The 26,496-nt window shown below is 47.1% G+C and overlaps 1 protein-coding gene across 1 annotated transcript in view; it reads right to left on the reverse strand.

The window, feature by feature from the left end:
• The window catches only part of ahr1b (aryl hydrocarbon receptor 1b), a 139,461-nt gene extending 115,410 nt beyond the window's left edge, over window positions 1-24,051 (reverse strand). The window contains exons 1-2 of the mRNA XM_069934282.1: window positions 23,799-24,051; window positions 21,975-22,162 (exon numbers count right to left, since the gene is read on the reverse strand). Of these exons, the coding sequence (XP_069790383.1) occupies window positions 21,975-22,162; window positions 23,799-23,839 (229 nt within the window). The 5' untranslated portion in view covers window positions 23,840-24,051. The remainder of the gene's footprint in view (window positions 1-21,974; window positions 22,163-23,798) is intronic.
• Window positions 24,052-26,496: the final 2,445 nt, after the last annotated feature.

The raw sequence follows: 26,496 nt of genomic DNA on the forward strand, positions 1-26,496 counted from the left end.
GATGAACCACAAGATACCACAAAGTCCTTCATCGTAATAAAGGGGTCCATATTTACATAGCGCCTGACATATCCTCAGTGAATTACTTGCGCAATGTGGATCAGTGTCATACACAAGAGTCAGAGATTTGAAGATCCTGCCAACTGGAAGGCTATAATGAAACAAAATGAGAAAGTGCTGGGAACACCCATCAGGTCAGACAGCATCTGTGGAGGGAGAGACTGCCAAGGTGTCTTCAACAGAAATAGGAAGTTGCTTGTATTGCTCTCTTTCCCAGTTATGATGAAGGGACCCAGATCTGACACATCGACTGTCTATCCCTCCATGGATACTGCTTGACTTGCTGAGTCTTTTCAGTACTATGTGGCAGTACGCCATTAGGCAGGCGAACCGGCCCTGCTTGTCACGCACGTGGCGGGGCAGCCAGCCAAAATGGCGCCATCGGGGGTTTCTTTCCGACCTCGGCACCAGGCTCAGAACCCCGCGCTTGGCGACCCACGTGATGCCCCGATGACGTCGGGGCCCCCCAGCGCGGTTCTCACCCAGGTCCAGGCTGGGAGTATAAAACCAGCCAGGCAGCCTGCAATAAATCAGTTTTTGCTCACTGAACTCAACCCGTCTGGTTGTGTGATCCTTTAGTTAGCAGTATAGACGCCGCTACAACTTCTCACTTTTGTTCATTTAGTTATCACGATATACCTCGTACAGTGAAAAAGCTTCTTCTGTAAGCGATCTAACAGCTTATCCCCAACATTTGTATAAGGTAGAAGGGCAATGTAGAATTTCTTCAGCCAGAGGGTGGTGAATCTGTGGAATTTGTTGCCACAGGTAGTTGTGGAGGCCAGGTCATTGGGGGCAGGGATTAATAATGATTAGCCAGGGCATCAAAGGATATGGGGAGAGGTCATAGCAGTGGAGCTAAGTGGGAAAATGGATTAGCTCATAATTAAATGGTGGGGAGAATCGATGGGCTACTTTTATTCCTATGTCTTATGGCAAGAGCACAATTAAAGAGTGTAGAGTTGCACTGAAAAATAAAAGGTGCAAAACAAGGATAAGATGACAGCTCTGTTGTGGGGTTCATTCAGGAGCCTGTCTGCAGGGAAGAAGCTGCCTTGGAGCCTGTTGATGCCATTTCTCACTCTTGAGCCTTCTCCTCGAAGGGATGAAAGAGAATGGAGTGTGTCTGGGTGCACTGGGTCCCTCACTTATGTTGGCTGCTTAGCCATGGGAGATGCAGATGGAGTTGATGGAGGGGAAGGAAGTTTGCGGTAGATTTATCCTGAGGTGTGCAAATAATCTCATCAAGAAGGAACAAATAACAACACAAAAATTCAAATCCCTGCTCTCATGCTGAGCAATTTGATCTCAACTGGGGGGGGGGGGGGGGGGTGAAGGCAAGAAAAATACTGAGTCATTAAGCACGAAAACAGGCCAAAGGGGTAGGGGGGGGGCTTGAAGAACTTCATTGGTCCTCGAAGAAATTAGCTGATGTGTTCTTAGAGCAGAAATGAGGAGGAATTTCTTTATCCATAGGGTGATGAATCTATGGAATTTGTGGTTGTGGACGGTTGTGGAGGCCAAATCATTGGGTAAAACAGAGGTAGACAGGTTCTTGAAAAGGAAGGGAATCGAGGGTTATGAGGAAAAGAGAAGGATAGTAAATCAGCCATGATGGAATGGTGGGCTGAAAAGATAATCCCACTCCGATGACTTATGGTCTTGGCTGTCGTGTTTATGTGGATGATCCAGGTCAGGTCACTGGAAATACTTATCCCCAAGAACCTGAAGCCATCTACTCTTACCACTTCACCACTGTGATGTGGTCAGGGATGTGGTTTTTTTCCCCTTCTCCTGAAGTGAAAGATAATCTCCTTCATCTCAGAGACATTGCGAGGGCGGTTGTTACCTTGGCACTGTGCCACGGACCTCCAAGTCCTTTCTGTTCTCTGTCACCTCATTGCTTCAAATTTCCATAACCTGAATTTATTTTTTAATTCTGATTTTCCACAAAGTCACAATGTTTCTGGGCATAGTTGTGGCGGGGGGGGGGGGGGGTGGCGTTGGTGACTGGAGGTAAAAGTCTGAGCAGGAATAATTGCCTTGCTCGAAAGTATCTAGCTGAAAGAGCCAATGGGACCTCACCCCATCGGTCAGGCATGGTAGCCTCAGGACTCCTCAGTTCCGGCTGAGAACTCTGTGCTCAGCACCTTCAAGTAAATCACAACCTGACTCCTAGAAAAGAGCAACGTGTGTGTGGTGAGTGTCGCACCAAAGCGGGCCCAAATTTAAGGTGCGAGGTTGATGATTGGCCTCCTGCAACCTTGGATTGGTGGCGGCACATTTAGCAGCGTAGGGCAGCACAGTTAGTATAGTGGTTAGCACAAGCTGCACAGCACCAGGAACCAGGATTCTCCCCTTGTCTGTGTGGGCTTCCTCCAGATGCTCCAGTTTCCTCTCATCATTCAAAATGTTCTGGAGTTGTAAGTTAATTGGATGTAATTGGGCAGCACAGACTTATGGGTCAAAAGGGCCAGTTATCATGCTGTATATCTGAAAAAAAAACTCTTAGAAATAAAACTGACTGAACTATTCCCAGAATATTTATACATATTTATTTTTTTAATGTACGTAACTATTTTGTGCTGCGTGAGAAATGAATGGTGTGTGTGCACTGTGGCCCAGATAAACGCTGCTTCGTCTGGTTGTATAAGTACAATCAGTTGATAATAAACTTGAACTTGGACCCAAGAGGAAAGTTCTTGAGAGCGGTTGATATCTGGGAATGCACTGCCGGAGGAGGTGGTGGAATCAGATACAGTCACTGTTTGTGTCATTTCGACAAGCACTTAAATAGACAAAATGTAGAAGGATATGGTCCTAAGGCAGGCAAATGGTATTCGTGCAGATGGGCAAAAGGGTCAACATGGATGCAGTGGGCCAAAGGGCCTATATGCTGTCTTCACTCCATGACCAAGTTATTGGGTGTATTTAAAGCAGAAGTTGATAGGTTATTCATTTAGAAAGGGTTTCAAAGGGAGAAGGTAAGAGAATGGGGTTGAGAGAAAAAACACATCAGCCATGATTTGAATGACAAGTAGGCTTGTGAGAGCAAATGGCCTATTTTTGCTCCTATGCCTTGTGGTCAATAGGTCTGAAACACCTCCTGATAGAACTGGTCAATGGGCCGATAGAATCTATCTTTCCCTCCCACACAACCATACCAAGAGACAGAATCCAAGACAAGCCACACTTCCCCAAGCATTCAGCCTTCAACCACACTGGGAGCTCAGAAGATTTGGGAGAACCTTAAACTCCAACATTGCAGGCCAACTGACTGGACTGGCGACAGGAATGCTGGAATCAACCTTCCAACGAATGGTGGGTTCTGTTCATGGGTAAGGTTCCAGCCTCCGACTGTAATCACAGCTTGAGGTCTTCTCCTTGGTGACCTTGGAGAGAGGGGATGACCAGTCCTGCCCACCCTCCCATAGCACTGGCATCCACTCCTACAGAGTGGATGGATTCTCCAAGGGAGTTCCATTTTCCAGCCCAGGAGACAGGAAATGGGGAAGTCTGTAATTATGCAGAAATAACATTCATTGCACTAACCCCCCTCGGCCATTCAGTCTGATCTGATTTGTGTGAGTACTTGCGTGATTTATTGCCTGGCTGCTGGGCAGACAGGAAACTGAAGTAAATGCTGGAAATGCTATCTCCGCCTGCAGCTGAAAGAGGCACATGGAGCCAAACCTCCGGAGGTTCCGCAGGACTAGGCGATTTTTGGAAAATCGCACAAATCGATAGAAACAATCTGGGAATGGAATTAACCTTCTCAACTCTAGAGAAGTTACTACACAGAGCAAGATTGTCCAGCTGGACAGCTGCCCTGAGCTCCAGTAATAAGAGCATATTTAACCACCAAGGCATTGATTAAATGGACCAAGCAATGGCCCCCATTTTGACAACATCATACAGGAGCACAAGTGAGAGTGTCCTGTCTTGCCGCATCATTGCATGGTATGGTAGCTGCAAAGCCTCGGAGTGGTAGTCAATACAGAGGATCATCAAAAAGGCCTAAAAGATCACTTGGGATCTCCTTTTCCTCTATTCACTGGGTATGTTGCGTAAATAGGGCTCAAAGAATTATTGAGGACCCTTTCCACCTTGTACAGGGTATCTTTGACCCACCTACAAGATGGTGATACAGGAGCATCAAAATCAGAACAGGGAAATAGCTTCTTCCTTCAGGTTGTGATATTGATAAACAGTATCCTTAAACCAAGTAAATTGCTCCAAATATTTATACATATTATTTTGAATTGTACCTTTATGTACATTTGTGATTAAGCATGTGCTGTGCATTGTGTGCACCACGGTCCGGAGAAACGCTGTTTCGTCTGGTTCCATGAGTGCAGTCAGATGATAATAAACTTGAACTTGATGGATATTCTCTGCAGCACCAATGACACTGATGGAATAAGCAATCAGCTCGATTGGCACCCTATCCACTTCCCCGCACATCCCCTCCACCTCTGGATCAAGCCAGCTGTTGTGCACTCCATCTGTGAGCCACAAATACCTACTGAGGTGAGTTACTCCAACTGCACCTTCCAACACTCTCCACCAGGTGCATGGGAACATCAGACAGAGCCATTCCACTATTGTCCCTCCACTCAGTCCTGGCCCAGCTGGAGAACGACACCTCATATGCCAAGCCACTGTTCACTTACTTCAGCTCGGCATTTAAAATGATCATTCCCCAGAGCCTTGTGAAACAACTGTCCTCGATGGGACTCAACACCTCTCTCTGTAACTGGATTTTGAACTTCTTAATGGAAAGACCACAATCTGTCTGGGTTGATAGCAGAACGTCGAAGCCCATTAAGCTGAGCATTGGCGCACCTCAGAGATGTGTGCTCAGCTCTCCCCTGTTCTTGCTACTGAACCACGACTGACCCACAAGTGCAACATCAGATTCAGCTCTAGTAGAGTCATCAAGTTTGCAGATGACACGACAGTTGTTAGCCTCATCAGCAATAACAAGTCACACTACAGAGAAGGGGTGAAAAATCTCATGAAAGGGTGTGAGAATAACAAGCTGAGTGTCAACGTGGTCAAGGCAAAGGAGATAATTATGAACTTCAGGAGGACCAGGGATGATCACCCTGCACCACATGTTAATAGCTCAGTAGTAGAGAGAGTGGAAAGTGCCAAATTCCTCACAGTCCTCTTAAGAAGTGACCTGTCCTCCACAGACAACATCTCCTCAATTGGCAAGAAGGTGTAACAGCGACTGCACTTCCTGTCAAGATTGAGACAAGCAAGACTATCAGCCATCATCCTGTCAACTTTCTACAGGAGCTCCATCAAGAATGTCCTGGCCAGCTCCATCAAAAGTGTGGTATGGTTGCTGTAGAGCATCAAGTCAGAGGTCAATCCACAGACCTGAAGAGCAGCAGAGAGGATCACTGGGGTTTACCTCCCCAACCACACCAACCCCTTCATTGACATGATCTACCAGGATTGTCTGAAGAAGGCTCACAAAATCAGTGAGGACCCCTACCGCCCTGCACACAGTATCTTTCAGCTACTCCTGTCGAGAAAGAGATACAGAAGTATCAGATCCAGAACCACCAGAATGAGAAACAGCTTTTTCCCACGGGCAGTGAGAATGGTGAATGATTGATAGCCTGCACATACAATCCTTCTGTAACTCAACTATTTATTTAGCAATAATATTAATTGATATTAATATTTATATATACTGCAAGAACTGTGCCTCGATGTTATGCCTTGATGTGTGCTTGCCTTGATGTGTGCTTGCCTTGATGTGTGCTTGCCTTGATGTGTGCTTGCCTTGATGTGTGCTTGCCTTGATGTGTGCTTGCCTTGATGTGTGCTTGCCTTGATGTGTGCTTGCCTTGATGTGTGCTTGCCTTGATGTGTGCTTGCCTTGATGTGTGCTTGCCTTGATGTGTGCTTGCGGGGTGTTGCACCAAGGACCAGAAAACTCTATTTCTTCAGGTTGTACTTGTACAATCGGATGATAAATAAACCTGGAATTGAACTTCACCTTGCCTGGATTGGAGAGAAGGCTTCATGAAAATAGGTTGAATGTACTTGGCCTTTTCTCTGTGGCATGACAGAGGATGAGGGGTGACCTGATGGGAGTGTGCAAGATGATGAGGGGCATTAATGGTATGGATAGCCGGAGGCTTGTTCCCATGACTGAAATGATTAGTAAGGGGGCATAGTTTTATGGTGCTCGGGAGTAAATATGGGGTATAGAATGGGGAATGTGATGGGTGCATGGAATGCACTGCCGGCAATAGTGGTGGAGTCAGATATTATAGGATCTTTGAAGAGACTATTCACAATGGGTACATGGAACTGAGAAAAATGGCGGGTTATGCAGCAGGGAAATTCTGGGGAGTTAGAATAGGTAGCCGGTTCCCATAACACAGATGCCAAAGGGCCTGTAGTGTGCTGCAGATTTCTATGTTCTCTGTTCTGTATCACACTTGGAAAAATGAGAATCGTACAGAGAATACAGTGGATGTAAATGTGCCGTAATATGTTGATTAAAATAAAACCAAGCCTGTGCACATTGACTGGAACACATTACTCTCCTGCAGTGACCCTTTTTTCAGCTTGAAAGTTTACACTTTGGATCAGAGTGATGCCAGCTCAGTTGGAAAGGTCAGCAGTGAGTGGAAGCCCAAGGTGTAGAACTTCAATCTGTTCACCCCGGCAATACCATAACAAGTGGTATTTCACTTCCAAATTTCAGCCCCAGTGGAACTAAATTTCAGAAGCAGAGCAAAATGTGCATTTGACATTGTTCAGTACCACCAGTGCAAGCGGTTGAGAATTTTTTTTTGTGTTTCTGTAAGACTGCAAAGGGATTAGCAGCGGCAAAAAGCTGACAAAACTAGCAAATGCAAGATAATTCACAGCAGGAAGAATGAAATGTTGCTTTAAGTAATTAACAGCTTATAAGACCAAAATATCGGAGCAGAAATAGGCCAATCAGCCCTTCAAGTCTGCCCTGCCATTTAATCATGAACATCCTTTTCCCTTGATGCCTGGTTAATCAAAAATTTATCAATCTCTGTCTTAAATCCCCCCCCCCCGCCCAATAACCCGGTCTCCACAACCGTCTGTGGCAACAAATTCCACAGATTTACCACCCTCTGGCTTGGGAAATTCCTCCGCATTTCTGTTCTAAGCAGACACCCTTCAATCCTGAAACATAGCAAGATGGCATGCAGATCCAGCAAGCTGCAGGGGAAGGCAAGTGATAGGTGAGCCTTTGCGGAGGGCTGGAGTGTGAGGGTGGGCCAGCATTGATAAGACTATGCATGAAGTAACGTGTACCGATTTGGTCTGCACACTAGACGAAGTGGCAATTCAATGGAACTGGATATGCTCTGATATTCGGGGAAATGAGAAGTGGGTGCATGGGATGATACATTGAGAGTAGAAGCTAGCGCAAGACCATTATAGAGCCAGCGACTGGGATTCAAATCCGGCGCTATCTTAAGGAATTTGGACGATCTCCTCATATCTGCATGGGTTTTTACTGGGTGTGCTGGTTTCCACCCATGTTTCATGAAAATAGAGGTTGTGGGTATAATTGGGTGACACGGGCTCATGGGCCAGAAGGGCCTGTTACCATGCTGTACGTCTACATTTTAAACTAAAACTCTAAGACAGGAGATGCTGTGAGACATTTCCCTTGGGCTGGAAACTCTGGCTATTTAGAACTTCACTCAGAGAATCCTGAGCCCTGTGCAGGATGTGAAAGCTCAGCATCTCTTCAGTTAATCCCTGTGACACCCAAGGCTCGGCCAATTTTTCTTTGCAGAGTGAGAGTTGTGCATTCTTGGACTCCTTGCAGGTCGAGGGAGTTTACTGATTTGCCATAAACCTCACGGAATGCAGAGCAGGCTCAGGGGATTACATGGGGCCAAGCCTCTTCCTGAATTTCTTGCCAAGTTGTGGCGTGGGACTTGAAGCTGCAGTTGAAAGCCAGACCAAATCTCAGATGACTTAGTATTTCTTGCCTTGCTACAACGGTTCAAGCCAATATTAAAGTCACAGCAGACCCGTTCAAAGAACAGAGAACTTTCCCATTGCTAGCCAATGTTTTCCCTATCAATCAGAGCGGATCGATGCTAACTCTCCCAGACCAAGACCATCTACTCATCGAAATACTGCCTCAATAGCCGGGCATAGAAATTATTCAACTCTTTCTCCTGGACAAGGTGAAGGAACTGATCAGAACTCATCCTGACTTAATCAGAATCATAAAAGTAGATATCACATCTCCTAATATCGATTCAAAGAGCCATATTTCAGGGAAATAGGCCATTTGGCCCATCTTGTCCAGGTGTCACACATCTCTCATTTGGCCCATACCCTTCCAAGCATTTCCAAGCAATGAACCTATCTAAATATCTTTCAAATCTGCCTCTACCATTTACTCTCACAGCTTGTTCCACATACCTATCACCCTCCACGTGAAAGAGTTGAGCATCCGGTCCCTTTTTAATCTTTTCCCCGCTCACCTTATGCCCCCGACTTTCTAATTCAACTTTCTAAGTAATCTAATAAATGGCAGTGGCCTCACATAACCTACTCCCATCTACCCATCCATCCATGCTCCCCCTTCCTTCAGACAGACAGAAGCTGAACAGCACAGAACCAACAGCAAAGACTGGTCAGAGATAGTCTGGGGAGGCAGAAGGGCTGTCTGGAGTCAGTGAACTAGGCAATATTCCAGGGCTCGGCGGTGGATCTAAATGAACGTACTATATTGGTCACCGACTTTATCAGGAAACACGTGGATCCGTGTGTTCCTGCTCAGAATCCAAATCAGACCCATGGACAAACCAACAGATTTGCAAACTATTAAAGACCATATCTGTAGTGTTTGGGTCTGGAGATACAGAAGCATACAGAGAGTCCATGTACAATCTCTGGAAGGCCACCACCAACAAAAAGAGACATATTGGACAAAACTGGAGTCTTAGACAGCTTGATATGTGTGGCAAGGCTTGCACAAGGTAGTGTCATCAATGGCGATACATCACTTCCAGCCGAGCCCAATGCCCTCTGTGCTCACTTTGAAAGAGAAAACAATGGAGAACCTTTGCGAGCCCCCACAGCTCTCAATGGCTCTGTGCTCCCTGTCTCCGAGTCTGTCCAGAGGCTGAATCCTCAGAAAGCGTCAGGCCCAGACGATATATCGCACGTGTCCTTAAAACCCATGCGAACCATCTGGGTGGAGTTTTTGCAGATATCTTCAACCTTTCACTGTAGTAGTCAGAGGTCCCCACCTGCTTCAAAAGGACATCCATCATTCTAAGAAGAGCCAGGTGGCATACCTCAGTGAGAGGTGACACTGATGTCTACCATGATAAAGTACTTCAAGAAGTTGATTACAGAGCAAAGTTCACCCATCATGATAACAGAATACTGGCAGATGCATCTCACTGGCCCTGTGTTAGATTTCCTAGTACACAGGAGCATGTACATCATGCTGTTGTTCATTGACTTCATACCAACGAGACTCATGACCAAGCTAAAGGATCTGGGATTGTGTCCATCCCTCTGCAACAACTGGATCCTTGACTTCCTTCATCAGCAGACTCCAGGGTGGATTGGCAACATCATCTCCTCCTCTCCAACTATCAACACAAGGGCACCCCAAGACTGCGGACTTCGTCCCCAAATCTATTCCTGGTCTATACCTGTGCAGCCAAGGTCAGCTCCAATGCAGTCTACAAATTTACTGAAGACACCATCGTTGATGGCCAAGCATTTGGAAATGATGAGTCAGTATACAGCAGGGAAATCGAGAACCTGGGTGGGTGGTGCCAGTATAACAATATTACGCTCAAAATCACCAAGGCCGAGGAACTTTTATTGATGATTTTACAAAGGTGAGGCCATGGGACCACACACCTGTCTGCATTGATGGGACAGTGGGGAGAGGATCAGAACCTTCACTCCTGGGAATCCTCATGTCAGAGCCCCTCTCCTGGAGCCAGCACATCAAGGCAACCATGAAGAAGGCACATCAGTGCCTCTTCTTCCTAAGGAATCTGGAGAGATTTGACATGTCATGGAATATTTTAATCAAACTTCTACAGGAAATCATATTGATTGCATCACAGCCTGGTTTGGCAATTTGAGTGCCCAGGAATGAGAAGATTGAAGTAGGTAGCAAACATAGCCAGGTCCAACACAGGTTCTGACCTCTTATCCATTGCAGACCTGCCTCAAGAAGGCAGCCAACATCATAAAGGATCCCCATGCCCTCTGGTCACAACCACCTAACTACTACCTTTGAAGCCTGAAGACCAGCACGTCCAGTTTCAAGAACAATTTTGTTCCAACAGCTATCAGTCTGAACTTCTCCTTGATGCACTCATTATAGACAGCTCCAGCACCAAAAGGATTATTGCACTATCGTGTCACTATTTTTGCACAAGGATTACTATGAATATTTATATCTATCTTATTGTCTCTTAATTTAATTAAATTAATATAGTTTATCTTTTCAAATACCTGTTCGGCTGCAGTAAGAAAGAATTTCAGGAAGCCCCTTTCACACTGGCATTGAACGTGGGTTGAACCTGGGAATTTACCAAGAATTTAGCGGTTCACGTGCTAGTGTGAATGCTACAAACCCAGTAGAGGAGGTACAAATCGACCTAGGACTGATGCAACCAAGAAGATAGTATCAGAGCCGAGCAGTTTCAACTTGGCTCCAATGCTTTTAATGTGAAAGGGAGCGTAGACCCAGGATTTCATGGTCCAGTGTGAACGGCAGGGGATTTCAACATGGTTCGTTCACATGCCTATTTAGTGGGTTGCCAATGTGAGAAGAAGTGAACTCAGTGTGCTACGCCAGGCTCAGTGCAGACAAGACAGTCTGCACAACTGGTTCATGTCAGTCGTGCACCCTTCAACGGAGCCAGCTGCAAACGAGTGGCTGGACAGCTGCGGAATTTTGTTACGTCCTCACTGACAGACTCGTGAAGCTGCATTTCAGTGAAGCATTATATTTTGATGTGTCCAAAGCAACAGGAAGATCTGCTGTTTTACCATCAGTGAGCTCCAGGTTCAGCCCAGAGATCCCCACCCACATGCAACCCCCTTTACCTCTTCAAACACTCACAGGAGAACCACCGCGGGGGTTCACAGCTCTGTCAGGGCAGCCTGGGAGAAGAGGGTGCAGAGTCAGTCAGAATCGGACAGCCAACAGATCCGAGGAGATGACTCACAGCGAAATATTAAACAGATCAGTGTCAGAGAGCGAGGGGAGATTTGATGGAGATATACAAAATTACAAGGGGCATAGATAAAGGAAATACAAACAGGCTTTTTTTCCCTGGTGAGGTGAGACAAGAACTAGAGGACACGGGTGAAGGGTGAAAGGTGAAATGTTTAAAGGGAACAAGTGGAGGAACTTCTTCACGCAGAGAGTGGAATGAGGTGAATGTTACCTCGACTTTGATATTTAAAAAAAATTTGGATTGGTACATGGTTGGAAGGTGTATGGAGGGCTATGGTCAGAGTTCAGGTCAATGGAAATAGGCAGAATAATAATTTGGCACAGATTAGATGGGATGAAGGGCTGGTTTCTGTGTTATAGTGTACCATGGTATGTACAAAATATAACTCATTACATTCCTTCTGACCACAGAGCCTGGCAAGCTGTAAACCTCTGTGCCCTGGGGTTAATAATAAAAGCAGTGATTCTTCAGCACAGCGGGTGCAGCGGTTAGTGCAACACCTTTACAGCGCCAGCCATCAGGACTGGGGTTTGAATCCTGTGCTGACTGTAAGGAGTTTCTACATTCTCCCCGTGTCAGCATGGCTTTCCCCGGGGGCTCCTGTTTCCTCCCACCATTCGAAACGAATGTAAATTGGGCGGCGTGGACTCATGGAATGAAATAGCCTGCATGTTTAAATTTAAATTTTTTTTTAATTCAATGAAATGAACTTCGTTAACAACCCTCATTAGAGGGATTATCACGGAACCACGCAGCTTTATAGAAACGGCTATTTACTGTATGATGCCTGGACAGCTTCTTTGTTATTCCAGCCCAATTTTTCCACACAAAAGTGTGGTCATCACTGCTTCAACCACCCTCCCCAGGCCAGGTGTTCGACACAGCACAGTTATGTGGCAGAATCACAGACAGCAATGAGGCAGCATACATAAGTGAGATAAATCAGCTAGTTGAATGGTGTCACAGTGGTACATCGCACTCAATTTTGGCAAAACTAGGAAACTGTTGACTTCAGGAAAAGGAAACCAGGAGAACACAAACCAGTCCTCATCGAGGAATCAGCTATGGAAAGGATGAAGAACTTCAAATTCCTGGGTGTCAACATCTCTGAAGATCTATCCTGGGGCCTTCATGTCGCTGCAATCATGAAGAAGGCTAACCAGCGGCTATATTTCATTAGGAGTTTGAGGGGACTTGGTACGTCACCAAAGATTCTTGCAAATTTCTACAGGTGTACTGTGGGAAGGATTCTGACTGACTGGTTGCATCATTATCTGGTATGGAGGTGTCAATGCAGAGAACAGGAAAAGGCTACAGAGAGTCGTGAGCTCACCCAGCTCCATCATGGGGGGCATCAGTCTTCACTCCATCAAGAGGTGGTGGCTCATGAAAGCAGCCTTTATCAGTAAGGACCCTCACCACCCAGGCCATGCTCTCTTCTCATTGCTACCATCAGGAAGGAGGTACAGGAGGCTGAAGACAAACACAAAAACAGCTTCTCCGCCATCAGATTTCTGAACGGACAATGAACAAAAGGCACTACCTCACTTTTTTCTCTTCTTTTGCACTGATTTATTTATTTATTTTAAATAGTGTATTCATGAAAATATAATCAATAGCAATTTTTGCACCTGTAATGGACAATAAAACAGTAAAACAACATGTTTCATGGCACATGTTCATGACAATAAATCTGGTTTTGTGGAGGAGTAGAAGTTTCATATAACCATGGTGTCTCAAAAGTCCTGCCTTACTTCGTGAAGATCTGAACTTAATTGGTGCAGCCACCATTTTCTCTTTGTTCCAACTGCAAAGGGCCAATCAAAATTTTGCCCTGGCCTCACCTGCTGAGGATAACTTTAGCTGCACATTAAAACCCACTAAACCCTTTCAACCTGCTTGACCTTCTTTCCATGAGAGACAGAATGAACAGGGCATTCTTCCTCACACTTGACTGTCCGGACTGAATACCATCTCTCATCTCAAATTAAATTAAATTCTGACCTGCAATTAGGGGTACACACTCATTTTCCATCCTCTAACAACCCACATTAACAACCCACACTGACAAGCAACCCTTCCTTTCCCCTATTGATCCATAGAAAACTACAGCACAGAAACAGGCCCTTTGGCCCATCTAGCCCAAGTTAAACCATTATTCTCAATAGTGCCATTGACCTGAACCTGGACCATAGATCTCCATCCACAAACCTATCCAAAATTTTCTTGTACGCCAAAATTGAGCCTGCATTTACAACTTCATCTGGTAGCTCATTCCATACTCTCACCAGTCTCGGAATGAGGAAGTTCCTTTGAAACATTTGACGCGTTGGGGACAGCTGAGTGAGCACTCAAGAATTAGAGTAGCATTCCTAGCGGAACACTGTCACAGCGCCAATGACTTAGGTTCAAATCTGCCACTGTCTGTGAGGAATTTGTATGTTCACCCCGTAACCTGTGTGGGTTTCCTCCCGGTGCTCCGGTTCCTTCCACCCTCCCACACACACGGTGTTGGTCAGTTAATTGCGTGGCACAGGTTTCAATGGCCGCAAAGTCCTTCTTCTGTGCTGTTGTGCTAAAACTTTTTAAAAAGTTGAACTCCTACTCTAAGAATTTGGACTCAAAACTCTCATCTCTCGCTCTTGTGCACTACTGAGGTATCTTAAACTAAGGCATCGTAAACTCAAGTTTTGTTAGTGTGCCTTACATACCTGGAAAGCTGTACCAAACAAGACTGTTGATGCATTTTTTACATTTTACTTATGGAAATGACAATAAAATCTGTCATTCATTTGGTGGATCTGTTTTATCCCATCTCGGGTAGATGCGCAGCACATGGTTCCTAGGCTAAACATGGTCCATGGGAGAGACCCACTTCTCCTGGATGGGGGCCATCTCCCAATATCTCCTGCTGTGTGCCAGGGTTTTGCCTCATCTATCCTTCAGGGCCTCCTTCCTTCACCCAAGGCTGCCACCTTGTCTTAGGGTTACAGCCAATCAGAGGTCATTGCTGTTCCCTAATTATTGACAGGTGCCTTCTCGCTAAAAACGGCAAGCTTTACCCTTGAAACGCTGGCTAAGCCCCTTCCCCACCAGTTGTACCAGATGCTGGATGATATTGAATATTGTAATACACTATTAAAAACAAATTAAAAAAAGATTGTTGAAAAATTGAAACACCAAACTTTTATATGATTCAAAGAAACTCATTTAATTCCAAAATTGTCAATGAGCAGAAACTCAAGATTCTTAAGAATCCTTAATTGTCATATACTAATAACAAAATGCATACATTTTGTCAACTTTAGTCTGCTGTAAAACCAAAGAGGTGTCATGGCTTTGCCTGTTATCCCCGCCAATAAAAGACAGAGAAACTAAAGAGGATCCCTTCAGACACACCGAGTGCCTGAATTCACCTCCAGCTTCCTTCCCACCACCCCTCCCCCCCACCCCCACCAAATCTCCATTGGAGAATGTCACATCCACAGAAACAGGCCAACTTTCCCAATGCAACTGCTCAGAAATGCTGGAGTTAAACAATAAAGTCAACGCTGGGGTCTTCTGCCACACGCTAAAGCGCTGGAGGAACTCAGCAGGTCTTGCGGCATCCATAAAAGGTGGCTGGAGGTTTCAAGTCTGGCCCTTCATTGGGAATGTGGAAGAACAGGTACGTGCCTGAATAAATGCCTGTGAGGAGGGAGGAAGAAGCACAGGCTAACAGGTGGATAGAGATGGGAGGGAAGAAGTCATGGTGGAGGGCAGAGGGCTAAGAAGGATAGTTCTCTCTTAGGACAAGGGAAGGGAGTGGAGAGCTGGGGGAGAGATGATAGCGAAAAGAGGACAGAAGAATAGGGAAAGAGAGAGAGACTGGGTGAGGATGTCAATAGAGATCGATATTTATTCTGTCCAGTTGGAGAATGCCGAAACGGAATACAAGGAGTTGTTCCTCTAATTTGAGGTTAGCCTTAGTTTGGCAGTGTACAAGGCCATGGACAGACATATCAGTATGGCAATGGGGTGTGGAATTAAAATGGTTGGCCACTGGGAGTTCCCTGGCATTGCAGCAGACTGAGCGAAGGTGCCCAACCAAACCATCTCCCAGTCTGAGACCAGTCTCCCTGATGGAGAGGAGGTCACATCAGGAGCAGTGGAGAAGTGCAGGGTGTGCTGGACTCAGTCATAGAGAGCTGCAGCATGGAAACAGGCCTATCAGCGCATCACACTGGCCATCAACTACCCATTTACGTGAATCATACATTGGATTTACATTTATTATTGTCACGCACACTGAATTATGGTGCAAAACTTTCTTTTGCTTTCAAAGATGAGCAAGGAGTCACCATTTTGCAAAGATAATTGTGGTGGAACCACTGTTAATACTGTTTGTATGTGTATTGCTGGCCTGTCCCTTGCTGATTGTACCTGTGGCCCCTCCCCCGGAACAAGCTGGGGTCAGCACATGAGATGCGCCTTCTGTTTATGGTAATAAAAGCCGATCAGTCAGATAACTTCTAGTCTTGGAGTTATTGATAGCACATCAATAATAAAAGGATTGAAAAAAGCCAAGAAAGTCCCTGCGGTGACAGGAAGTGACACCACTACCTCCCTGGGTCATTGCCATGATTCCCGCATTGCGTGAGGCTGTGGAGCTCAAACCATCCTGGACCCAGATGCCTGCTCTCCTCCTCCACCCCTGGTCCTGAATCCTGGCAGCTATTGGTGCCTATGAATTAGCAGTCAAGGCCGCCTTCAGCTTCCGGTGCTCTGCTGGAACTGGGAGACACCATATTGGCAGCAACGGTGACCTGGTCTGCAGCCGGAGATCACCCTTAGCCTTCAGTAATCGTCAACCCCACTTCATTCCCATTGACTCTCCTCAGATTCAAACCCTCATCTGCACCCCGGGGAGGTGGGAGTACAATTCACCCATGGACCCGCAAGTCCCTGGGATGTGGGAGGAAACAGGAGCAGCCGGAGGGGGAAGGATCCCAGGTTGTTACAGAAAGGAGGTGCAAGCTCCACCCACAGACAGGTCAGGATTGAATCCTGATCACCATTCCTGACAGTCTGTCACTCTTCTCACTGTGCCACCCAAGTCCACATGGAAGGAAGTTCAGACCAACTACACCTAGAACTTGTCAAGGACCCTCTGCTCCCTTGCCTTCACCTACATGGAACACCAAAGCATCTCAAGAAAATCGGCTCAACACATACCTCACAATGATGAGGGAAATGCATATCAAAAAAGGGGAGAATGTTTAGGGACCACAGGGTACGGGATAAGTTTATCCCACGAGACAAGGAATCGATGGTCAGGAAAAAGAACCATGGTTGATGAGAGGTGAGAGGTTCAACAGGAAGAAGGAAGCATACATAATGTTTTGGAAGCAAAAGTCAGGAAGGGTGGCAGTTATCATGGTTTGTGTAGCAGTTATCACACACTATTATAGCTCCATGGACCCGGGTTAGAATATGGCGCTGTCTTTAAGGAGTTTGTAGGATCTCTTCATATCTGCGTGGGTTTCCTCCGGGCACTCAGTCCCCTCCCATCTTTCAAAACATACAGGAGTTGTGGGTTAATTGCTGTATTTGGCCACCATGGGGTCATGGGCTATGTCAAAATTTAAATGTAAAACGCTGACGGAGTCTACCAGGGCAGCATTTTGAACAAGAACAAGCATATTTTCCACAAGGTCTTGGCCAACACCTCAACCAACCACAAGCTAACAGGCTCAATACCATACTTCTGCTTTTCAGTACTTCAATAAACACACCACTTCCACTCAATAAATCTCGAGCATGTACAATACGGATGTTAACCTTCTAAGTCACGAATAATCAGACTAAAACTGAACCCAATCCAAATAAAAAAAGATCTTGGGACCTCTGATGAGAATTACTTGGTGATTCCCTGTTGGATAATTACTTGGTGAGGATCTAAATGGAGGAGAGGCTATAGGAATGACAGAGGTTTCCGGAGGAATTTTAGAGTATAACGATGTGATCAGGGAAAGACAGGGCTGCCGAGTATGTAATAATGGATGCTGGGGATACCCAGGGATGGATAAAGCCCAAAGTACCCAGGAGGCAGTTAAGCCCAAACAAGGTCCCAATTGTAATAGTGAATGGAGGATGGTCAAAGTTTAATGCTGACATATTGATGAGCACATGAGTACAAGGGGAAAATGGGACCTGGTCAAATGGTAGCACACTTCCTTAATTTCTTTAGTAAGGTGATAGTACAGCAATAAAATTATCCACAATAAATCTCTCCTGGGGAGGATTTCTGAATGAGAATTTGGTTTTCGACTTTATTTAAAGAAAAAGATTCAAAATTAGGACAGCATGGTTAGTATGGTGGTTAAGGCAACACTATTACAGCGCTGGTAACTCAGGTTCAAATCCAGTGCTGTCTGTGAGAGGTTTGTACGCTCTCTCCCCGAGACCCACATGGCTTTTTTTTTCTGGGCCCACTCATTTCCTCCCACCTTCCAAACACTACGCAATTTGTAGGTTGCTTGGTTGATTTGGGTAGCACGGGCTCATGGGCCAGAAGGGCCTGATACCATGATGTATCTCCAATCTTTTTTTTTAAATTATGAAATTAAAGAAGCACAAAAGCTGCAGTTGCTGGAAACTTGAGAAAACAAAGAACTGCTGGAGGAAATCAGATGACCAGTGAATGTATGAACCCTTTATGAAGGCCACAGTAAAGTCTTCCTCAAGGGTCCGTAAATGGTTGAAACAGTGACCTTCCACCTTTACCCATGATGTAATCTGGTCTGCTGAGGTCCTCCAGCAATTCTTTGTTTGATTAAAAATGAAAACCTGGATTGCAGCAGATTGGAGCTTTAAACCTCATCGTGGAAAAAGGCCCATCAACTACTGCCGCTCTGCTGAATTAACAACAAACTTTGTCTGAAGAATAAACCTGCTAACTGGAAGCCAGCGAACACTCATACAGATTTGAAAACATGTCGACAAACCCATCATCGAAGGACTGCAGTTCGGTTTTTTTCGTTTCACAGATTTTTCGATTTACACGTGTGTTTTGGGATTATATTCGGTGAGTGAGTCTGGTTTATTTCAATGGAAGGAGAAAAACCAACGGCCTTTCCATAGTGAAAGAATTATCAGAGCTGTGGCTTCACATGGGCAAAATAAACAAAGCTCCACCTTAATTCTGGGATTTTGATTACCATCCTTAGAATTAGTGAAGTGATCTGATTACAGAGAAATAATTTTCAAGTTCCTGGGAGCCCATATTTCAGGAGACCTCTCCTGGAGGCAGCACATCAAGACAACTATGAAGAAGGCATATCAACATTTCTACTTTCTAAGGAGTCTGAAGATATTTAGCATGTTGTCAGATACTCTATCAGACCTATACATGTGCACTGACTGGTTGCATCACAGTCTGGTTTAGGAATTCAACTGCCCAGGAATGGAGAAAGCTTCAGTAGAGCATAAGACATAGGAGCAGAAATAGGCTATTCAGCCCATTGAGTCTGTCTGCCATTCAATCATGAGCTGATGCATTTAACCACTTGGCCCCACTGCCTGGCCTTCTCCCCATAACCTTTGATGTTCTGGCTAATCCTATCAATCTCTCTCTTAAATACACCAATGACTTGGCCTCCACAGCAGCCTAAGGCAACAAATTCCACAAATTCCACCCTCTGTCTAAAGAAATTCCTTCGCATCTCTGTTCTAAGTGGACGCCCTTCAATCCTGAAGTTATGCCCTCTTGTCCTAGACTCTCCCACAAGGGGTTGTATGCCTTTCAACAACATTCGCTAGGTTTCAATGAGATTCCCTGTCATTCTCCTAAATTTCAATGAGTACAGCCAAGAGCTGTCAAACATTTCAAGGTAACAAACATAGCCAGGTTCTGATCTTCCATCTTTTGAATATATCTATGTGAGGCTTGGCCTCAAGGCAGTCAACATTATAAAGGTCCTGCCACCCCCCACCCCCCCCCCCCCAACGTCACAACCTCTTCTTGCTGCTACCTTTGGGCGGATGGTACAAAAGCCTGAAGTCCAAAAGCTCTACATTCAAGAATGGTTCGTTTCCAACAGTGATCAGGCTCTTGTTACACGAATCAGGGACTGCGTCCACACCGGTAAAGGGCAGTCTGCATTACTGCAAATCATTTGTTTTGCACTAGGACAATTGTAAATATTTATGATTAATTTTCTCATATTTGTTGTCTCTTTTTAATTTAATTAAGTTCTCAATTGCAGTTCAGGAAGGGGAAACCAGGAGAACACAAACCCATCCTCATCGAAGGGACAGCAGTGGAAAAGGTAAAGAACTTCAAATTCTTGGGTGTCAACATCTCTGAAGATCTATCCTGGGGCCTTCATGTCGCTGCAATCATGAAGAAGGCTCACCAGCGGCTATATTTCATTAAGAGTTTGAGGAGATTTGGTACGTCACCAAATACTCTTGCAAATGTCTATAGGTGTACAATGGAGAGCATTCTGATTGGTTGCATCACTGTCTGGTATGGAGATGCCAATGCACAGAAAAGAAAAGGACACAGAGGGATGTGAACTCAGCCAGCACCACCATGGGCATTAGTCTTCACTCCATTAAGGACATATTTAAGAGATGGTGTCTCAAGAAAGTAGCCCCCATCCTCAAGGACCTTCACCACCCAAGCCATGCCCTTTTCTCACTGCCACCATCAGGAAGGAGGTACAGGAGCCTGATGATGAACACTCAACGTTACAAAAACAGCTTCTTCTCCTCCGCCGTCAGATTTCTGAACGGACCACAGACACGACTTCACTTTTACTCTTCTTTTGCACTAATTATTTATTTTTAAACAGTGTATGTAAGGAAATGTAATTTACAGCACAACACAGCTGACGCAAAATAACAAACCTCATGACACGTTCATGACAATAAACCTGCTTCTGATCATGCCCTTTTTTTCAATTGTACATTCCCCCCCCCCCCCCCCCACGCAACGTACCTGTTCAGCTGCAGCAACTACAAATTGTGGGGCATGTGTACATCGTTCAATGTGAACAATGACCACTATCACTTATCAACTTACGACTTGGGCATTAGAGGAGCAGTCAGCCAGCACCAAAACCCTTTCATGAGATCAGGCTCAGCATCTACAAGGGAGTGGTACTGAACCAGCAATGGGTTAGAATTACTGCCACCATCCTTTGAAACGGAGTGAAAAGTGAATATAAAGCATTTTTTGACAAGTGATCGACACACCGTTCTGTGAAGTGCATACAATTAACAAAGTGCATCAATATTCACTTATTCAGTACATCACCCAGATTATTCCAATCAATATTGAACTGCCTTGGAATAATCGCAATCAGATCATTTGTGATGCTTTGGTTGTAATAAAGCCCATCATTTAAATTCCCCTGTCATCTGCTGCACACGCTCTTGTAGTTTAAAATTAAACCCTGTCACAGTTTTAAATTCAGGATTCTCCCCCTTTACCCACCAGCCCAGTAGATAGCCCTTGGATAAGCAAAAAAGAAAGTCAAACACAAAGCTTTTCATCCACCTTAGACCCCAATGTACCCAGAGATGCACAAAAAAGAATAAATGCAGCCGCTGGATAAAATCGCCTGTGTAGACGATCAAAAAGTCCTTAAGTGGTGACTGGTCCTCTCTTTTATAAGTTCTTTAAATAGCACTTCTTTAAATTATTAATGCCTGCCGTGGGGGGGGGGGAACCTGCAGTGCGCCAGATGAACAGAAGCTATGTATTCAAAAAAAATGCACATTCAACTGCATCCCGAGTGATTAAAAGCAGAGGAAAAATCTCTCATTCATTCAATGCACAAACACAGACCCCCCACCCCCATAATTAAGTTCTTTTGATTGATATTTTTGAGATTATGGGTATATTTTATATGAATCTTTTAAAAACTGTGAATTCATGCTTTGTACCAGTGAAGTGTAATGCAATTTTGTAAATTGTTGCCCATTTTTACAACCCACCCAGTAACAAAAGAAAGATCCAACTTTAAGTTTCAATGCATAAGCATGTCCAATCAAAATAAGCCACCCACTTTGGTAACGTGCAAGAAGCTGGGAAGATAGGAATTCACCATTGACTAAATGTGCTCCAATATTGGAATTCACTTTCCTTTATATCTAAGTCAAGCTGCGAAAATATTCATGTTCCAACTAACTTTTCTCCCAACAGTGGTTCTCTCCACACATCACCAAAAAAACCCATGTCAAAAGGAATTCGAAACTCTAAAATGTGTCCATGCTTTTTTATCCAGAAGTAATTTTTAAAAATATAACATCAACCCATTACAGTTCTTTCAGACCCTCCACAGTGTGTAATATGTGCAGAAGAAAAAACATGCCTTGTTCTGGATGAAGCTAAATTCAAACTACAAAGAGAGGAAAGAACGGCATAAATAACATCCTGCCGCTACTGTTGTAATATAGGGAAACCGTTCAGAATAAAAATATGGGTCAATGTGAAATATATTAGTGTCTGCAAATCAATAGATGCCCCAACTCACACTCTGTTCCCCTGCACTGTGGAGACAAACAGCATTGACCAGGGGACCTTTCTGTCTCCCTCTTTGTTTGCCTGCACTGTGGGGACAGACACCATTGACCAGGGGTCCTTTCTGCTCAAAATTAACTGCAAAGTCCTCTCACCCCGGAAAAAGGTTTTCGACCTCAAATAGCTGACGCTCAGACGGAGGATAGAGAGTTTGTCCAAGCTGGAGGTCACGTCTTCAGTGAAAGGGAGCAGGCCAGCCAGGCGCTCCAACTCGGTGTTCAGCCGGTCCCGGTGCCTCTTCGAGGGGTTGGATTTGACTCCATCAACCACCACTGGCTTCACCCTGGAAACAAGCCAAGCGAGATACCAATGCATCTTCCTAACAGCAGTTTCAGAGACTGAAGATTTGGTTAAATGCCATATCCTTAACCCAACTGGCTATGTCTCCCCCTTCCATTATTAATCCAATCATCCCCCTACATAAACATTCCCTGTTAGACCATTCGCTCCGTTAACCCCATCAATAGGATTAGCTCAACCCACACCATTAACACCCTTCATAAACCCCTCCATTAACCCCACCACTAGGATTAGCCCAACCCGCTCCATTAACCACACCACTAGGATTAGCCCGACCTGCTCCATTAACCTCACCACTAGGATTACCCTGACCAACTCCATTAACCCCCTTAATAAATGCCTCCATTAACCTCTCCCTGACCCCATTCCCTTCCGTTAACCTCCCCGACCCCATTCCCCTTCATTAAACTCTCCCAAACCCCACACACCTCCATTAACCCATACCGACCCCTCTCCCCTCCGCTAACCCCTCCCCTCCGCTAACCTCTCTCCTCTCCACTAACCCCTCCCCGAGCCCACTCCCCTCCACTAACCCCGCCCTGACCCCTCTACCCTCCGCTAACCCCTCCCAGACACCTCTAACCTCCGCTAAACCCTCCCCGACCCCACTCCCCTCCGTTAACCTCTTCCCGACTCCACTCCCCTCCGTAAACCCCTCCCCGACCCCACTCCCCTCCGTTAACCTCTCCCCGACCCCACATCCTTCGTAACCCCTCCCCAAACCCACTCACCTCCGTTAACCCCTCCCCGACCCCACTCTCCTCCGTTAACCTCTCCCCAACCCCACACCCTTCGTTAACCCCTCCCCAAACCCACTCCCCTCCGTTAACCCCTCCCCCGACCCCACTCCTCACTGCTAACCTCTCGCAGACCCCACTCCCTCCATTAACCTCTTCCCGACTCCACTCCCCTCCGTAAACCCCTCCCCGTCCCCACTCCCCCCGTTAACCTCTCCCCGACCCCACACCCTTCGTTAACCCCTCCCCAAACCCACTCCCCTCCGTTAACCCCTCCCCGACCCCACTCTCCTCCGTTAACCTCTCCCCAACCCCACACCCTTCGTTAACCCCTCCCCAAACCCACTCCCCTCCGTAAACCCCTCCCCCGACCCCACTCCTCACTGCTAACCTCTCGCCGACCCCACTCCCTCCGTTAACCTTTTCCCGACTCCACTCCCCTCCGCTAACCCCTCCCCGACCCCTCTCCCCTCCGTTAACCTCTCCCCGACCCCTCTCTCCTCCGCTAACCCCTCCCCGACCCCTCTCCCCTCCGCTAACCCCTCCCCGACCCCTCTCCCCTCTGCTAACCCCTCCCCGACCCCTCTCCCCTCCGTTAACCTCTCCCCGACCCCTCTCCCCTCCGCTAACCCCTCCCCGACCCCACTCCCTTCCGTTAACCCCTCCCCAAACCCACTCCCCTCCGTTAACCCCTCCCCCGACCCCACTCCCCACTGCTAACCCCTCCTCAAACCCACTCCACTCCTTTAACCCCTCTCCCCACTGCTAACCCCTCCCCGACCCCACTCCCGTCCGTAAACCTCTTCCCGACTCCACTCCCCTCCGCTAACCCCTCCCCGACCCCTCACCCCTCCATTAACCCCTTCGCGCCCTGGTACTCACGTCCTCTGCACCGGTTTCCTCCTCTTTCGCCCCGCATACATCTCTCCTGGATGCGGCTGCAACCCTTGCAGCTCCCGCTCACGCTCTCGGACCCGGAACCGGATCCGCTGCTTCCACTCCCGCAAACGCTCGCACTCCTGGACCCTCTCCAGGAATCGTTCCCACACCCAACCCCGGTCCACTCTTGGTCCCGGTCCCGAACCCTGGCAGCAGGCGCTGCCTCTGAGCCGCGGTTGGACAGCGCCGTTCCGCGCTCCTGCGGCTCGTTCCCAAGAACAGGCGCGCACCCCGCGCGAGGACGAGCATTTTCGATCGGTAACTTTAACATACAATGAAATGTATTAAAACACAAGCCACTCTGACAACCCAACCCTTTCCTTTAGGGGGTCACTCCCCCCTCCCCACCGTCACTCCCTGTACAGGGGAACCCCTTCCCCCCACCGTCACTCTCTGTACAAGGGGAACCCCTTCCCCCCACCATCACTCCCTGTACAGGGGGAACCCCTTCCCCCCACCATCACTCCCTGTACAGGGGGAACCCCTTCCTCCCCACCGTCACTCTCTGTACAAGGAGAACCCCTTCCCCCCACCATCACTCCCTGTACAGGGGGAACCCCTTCCTCTCCACCGTCACTCTCTGTACAAGGGGAATCCCTTCCCCACACCATCTCTCCCCTCCGCTAACCCCTCCCCTCCACGACCCCTCTCCCCTCCTTTAACCTCTCCCCGACCACTCTCCCCTCCGTTAAACCCTCCCCGACACCACTCCCTTCCGTTAACCCCTCCCCAAACCCACTCCCCTCCTAACCCCTGTACAGGGGGAACCCCTTCCTCCCCACCGTCACTCTCTGTACAAGGAGAATCCCTTCCCCACACCATCACTCTGTGTACAGGCGGAACCCCTTCCCCCCACCATCACTCCCCGTACAGGGGGAACCCCTTCCTCCCCACCGTCACTCTCTGTACAAGGAGAATCCCTTCCCCCCACCATCACTCTGTGTACAGGGGGAACCCCTTCCCCCCACCATCACTCCCTGTACAGGGGGAACCCCTTCCTCCCCACCATCACTCTCTGTACAAGGGGAATCCCTTCCCCACACCATCACTCTGTGTACAGGGGGAACCCCTTCCCCCCACCATCACTCCCTGTACAGGGGGAACCCCTTCCTCCCCACCGTCACTCTCTGTACAAGGAGAATCCCTTCCCCCCACCATCACTCTGTGTACAGGGGGAACCCCTTCCCCCCACCATCACTCCCTGTACAGGGGGAACCCCTTCCTCCCCACCATCACTCTCTGTACAAGGGGAATCCCTTCCCCACACCATCACTCTGTGTACAGGGGGAACCCCTTCCCCCCACCATCACTCCCTGTACAGGGGGAACCCCTTCCTCCCCACCGTCACTCTCTGTACAGGGGGAACCCCTTCCCCACACCACTGTCACTCCCTGTACAGGGGGAACCCCTTCCCACCACCATCACTCCCTGTACAGGGGGAACCCCTTCCCACCACCATCACTCCCTGTACAGGGGGAACCCCTGCCCCCTACCTTCACTTCCTGTACAGGGGGAACCCCTTCCCACCACCATCACTCCCTGTACAGGGGGAACCCCTTCCTCCACACCATCACTCTCTGTACAGGGGAACCCCTTCCCCATACCAGTCACTCCCTGTACAGGGGGAACCCCTTCCCCTCCACCATCACTCCCTGTACAGGGGGAACCCCTGCCCCCTACCTTCACTTCCTGTACAGGGGGAACCCCTTCCCACCACCATCACTCCCTGTACAGGGGGAACCCCTTCCTCCACACCGTCACTCTCTGTACAGGGGGAACCCCTTCCCCATACCACTGTCACTCCCTGTACAAGGGGAATCCCTTCCCTCACTGTCTGTCACTCCCTGTACAAGAGGAACCCCTTCCTCCCCACCGTCACTCCCTGTACAGGGGAACCCCTTTCCCCCACCTTCACTCCCCCACACCACTGTCACTCCCTGAACAGGGGGAAATGTATAGTTGTAAACATCCCGCTCTCATGATGAAGAGGTTGACTCAAAACGTCGGCTTTTCTCTCTCTGCCACTGGTTCCTCCTGCTAAGTCCTGCCAGCAGATTGTGTTTATCTCCCCATTCTTGCACCTGCAGTGTCCTGTGTGTCTCCTTCTGGTAAGTGGAATTGGGGTAGCCAGGTGTTTTGGGTCATCATGGACTTAATGGGCTGAAGGCCATATGTCATCCCTGATGACTCTCTTCAGTCTATGGACTCCAAATTGGCTATCAACCACTCATTTAAATTCATAAGACCATTAGAAATTGGAGCTGAAATAGGCTATTAATCAAACCCTTCCCTCTAAACAAGGTGAGAAATGTAAAATTTTTGCTGCTTCAGTTATTCATATGTTTTGGACCTTAATTTAGAAGACTTTTGGAAAAATTATTTTCAAACTTTATCAGTTATTTTTAGGGTCAAATTAGAGCCATGCCCGTTAATGGCTCTATTTGGATTTTCTCAAGAAGGTGAAATTCTACTACTTCATCTCAGAGGCGAATGTTAGTGTTGACCTCATTGATGGCGAGACGGCAATTATGATGAAATGGAAAGACTGTACCCCACCTACTCATATTCAATAGTTGCAGGAGGTAATGGCCTTCCTAACGTTAGAGAAAAAAATTAAATACAACGTTAAAGATCTAAAATT

The sequence above is a fragment of the Narcine bancroftii genome, chromosome 4, assembly GCF_036971445.1.
Source record: "Narcine bancroftii isolate sNarBan1 chromosome 4, sNarBan1.hap1, whole genome shotgun sequence".
In the NCBI taxonomy this organism is placed as follows: domain Eukaryota; kingdom Metazoa; phylum Chordata; class Chondrichthyes; order Torpediniformes; family Narcinidae; genus Narcine; species Narcine bancroftii.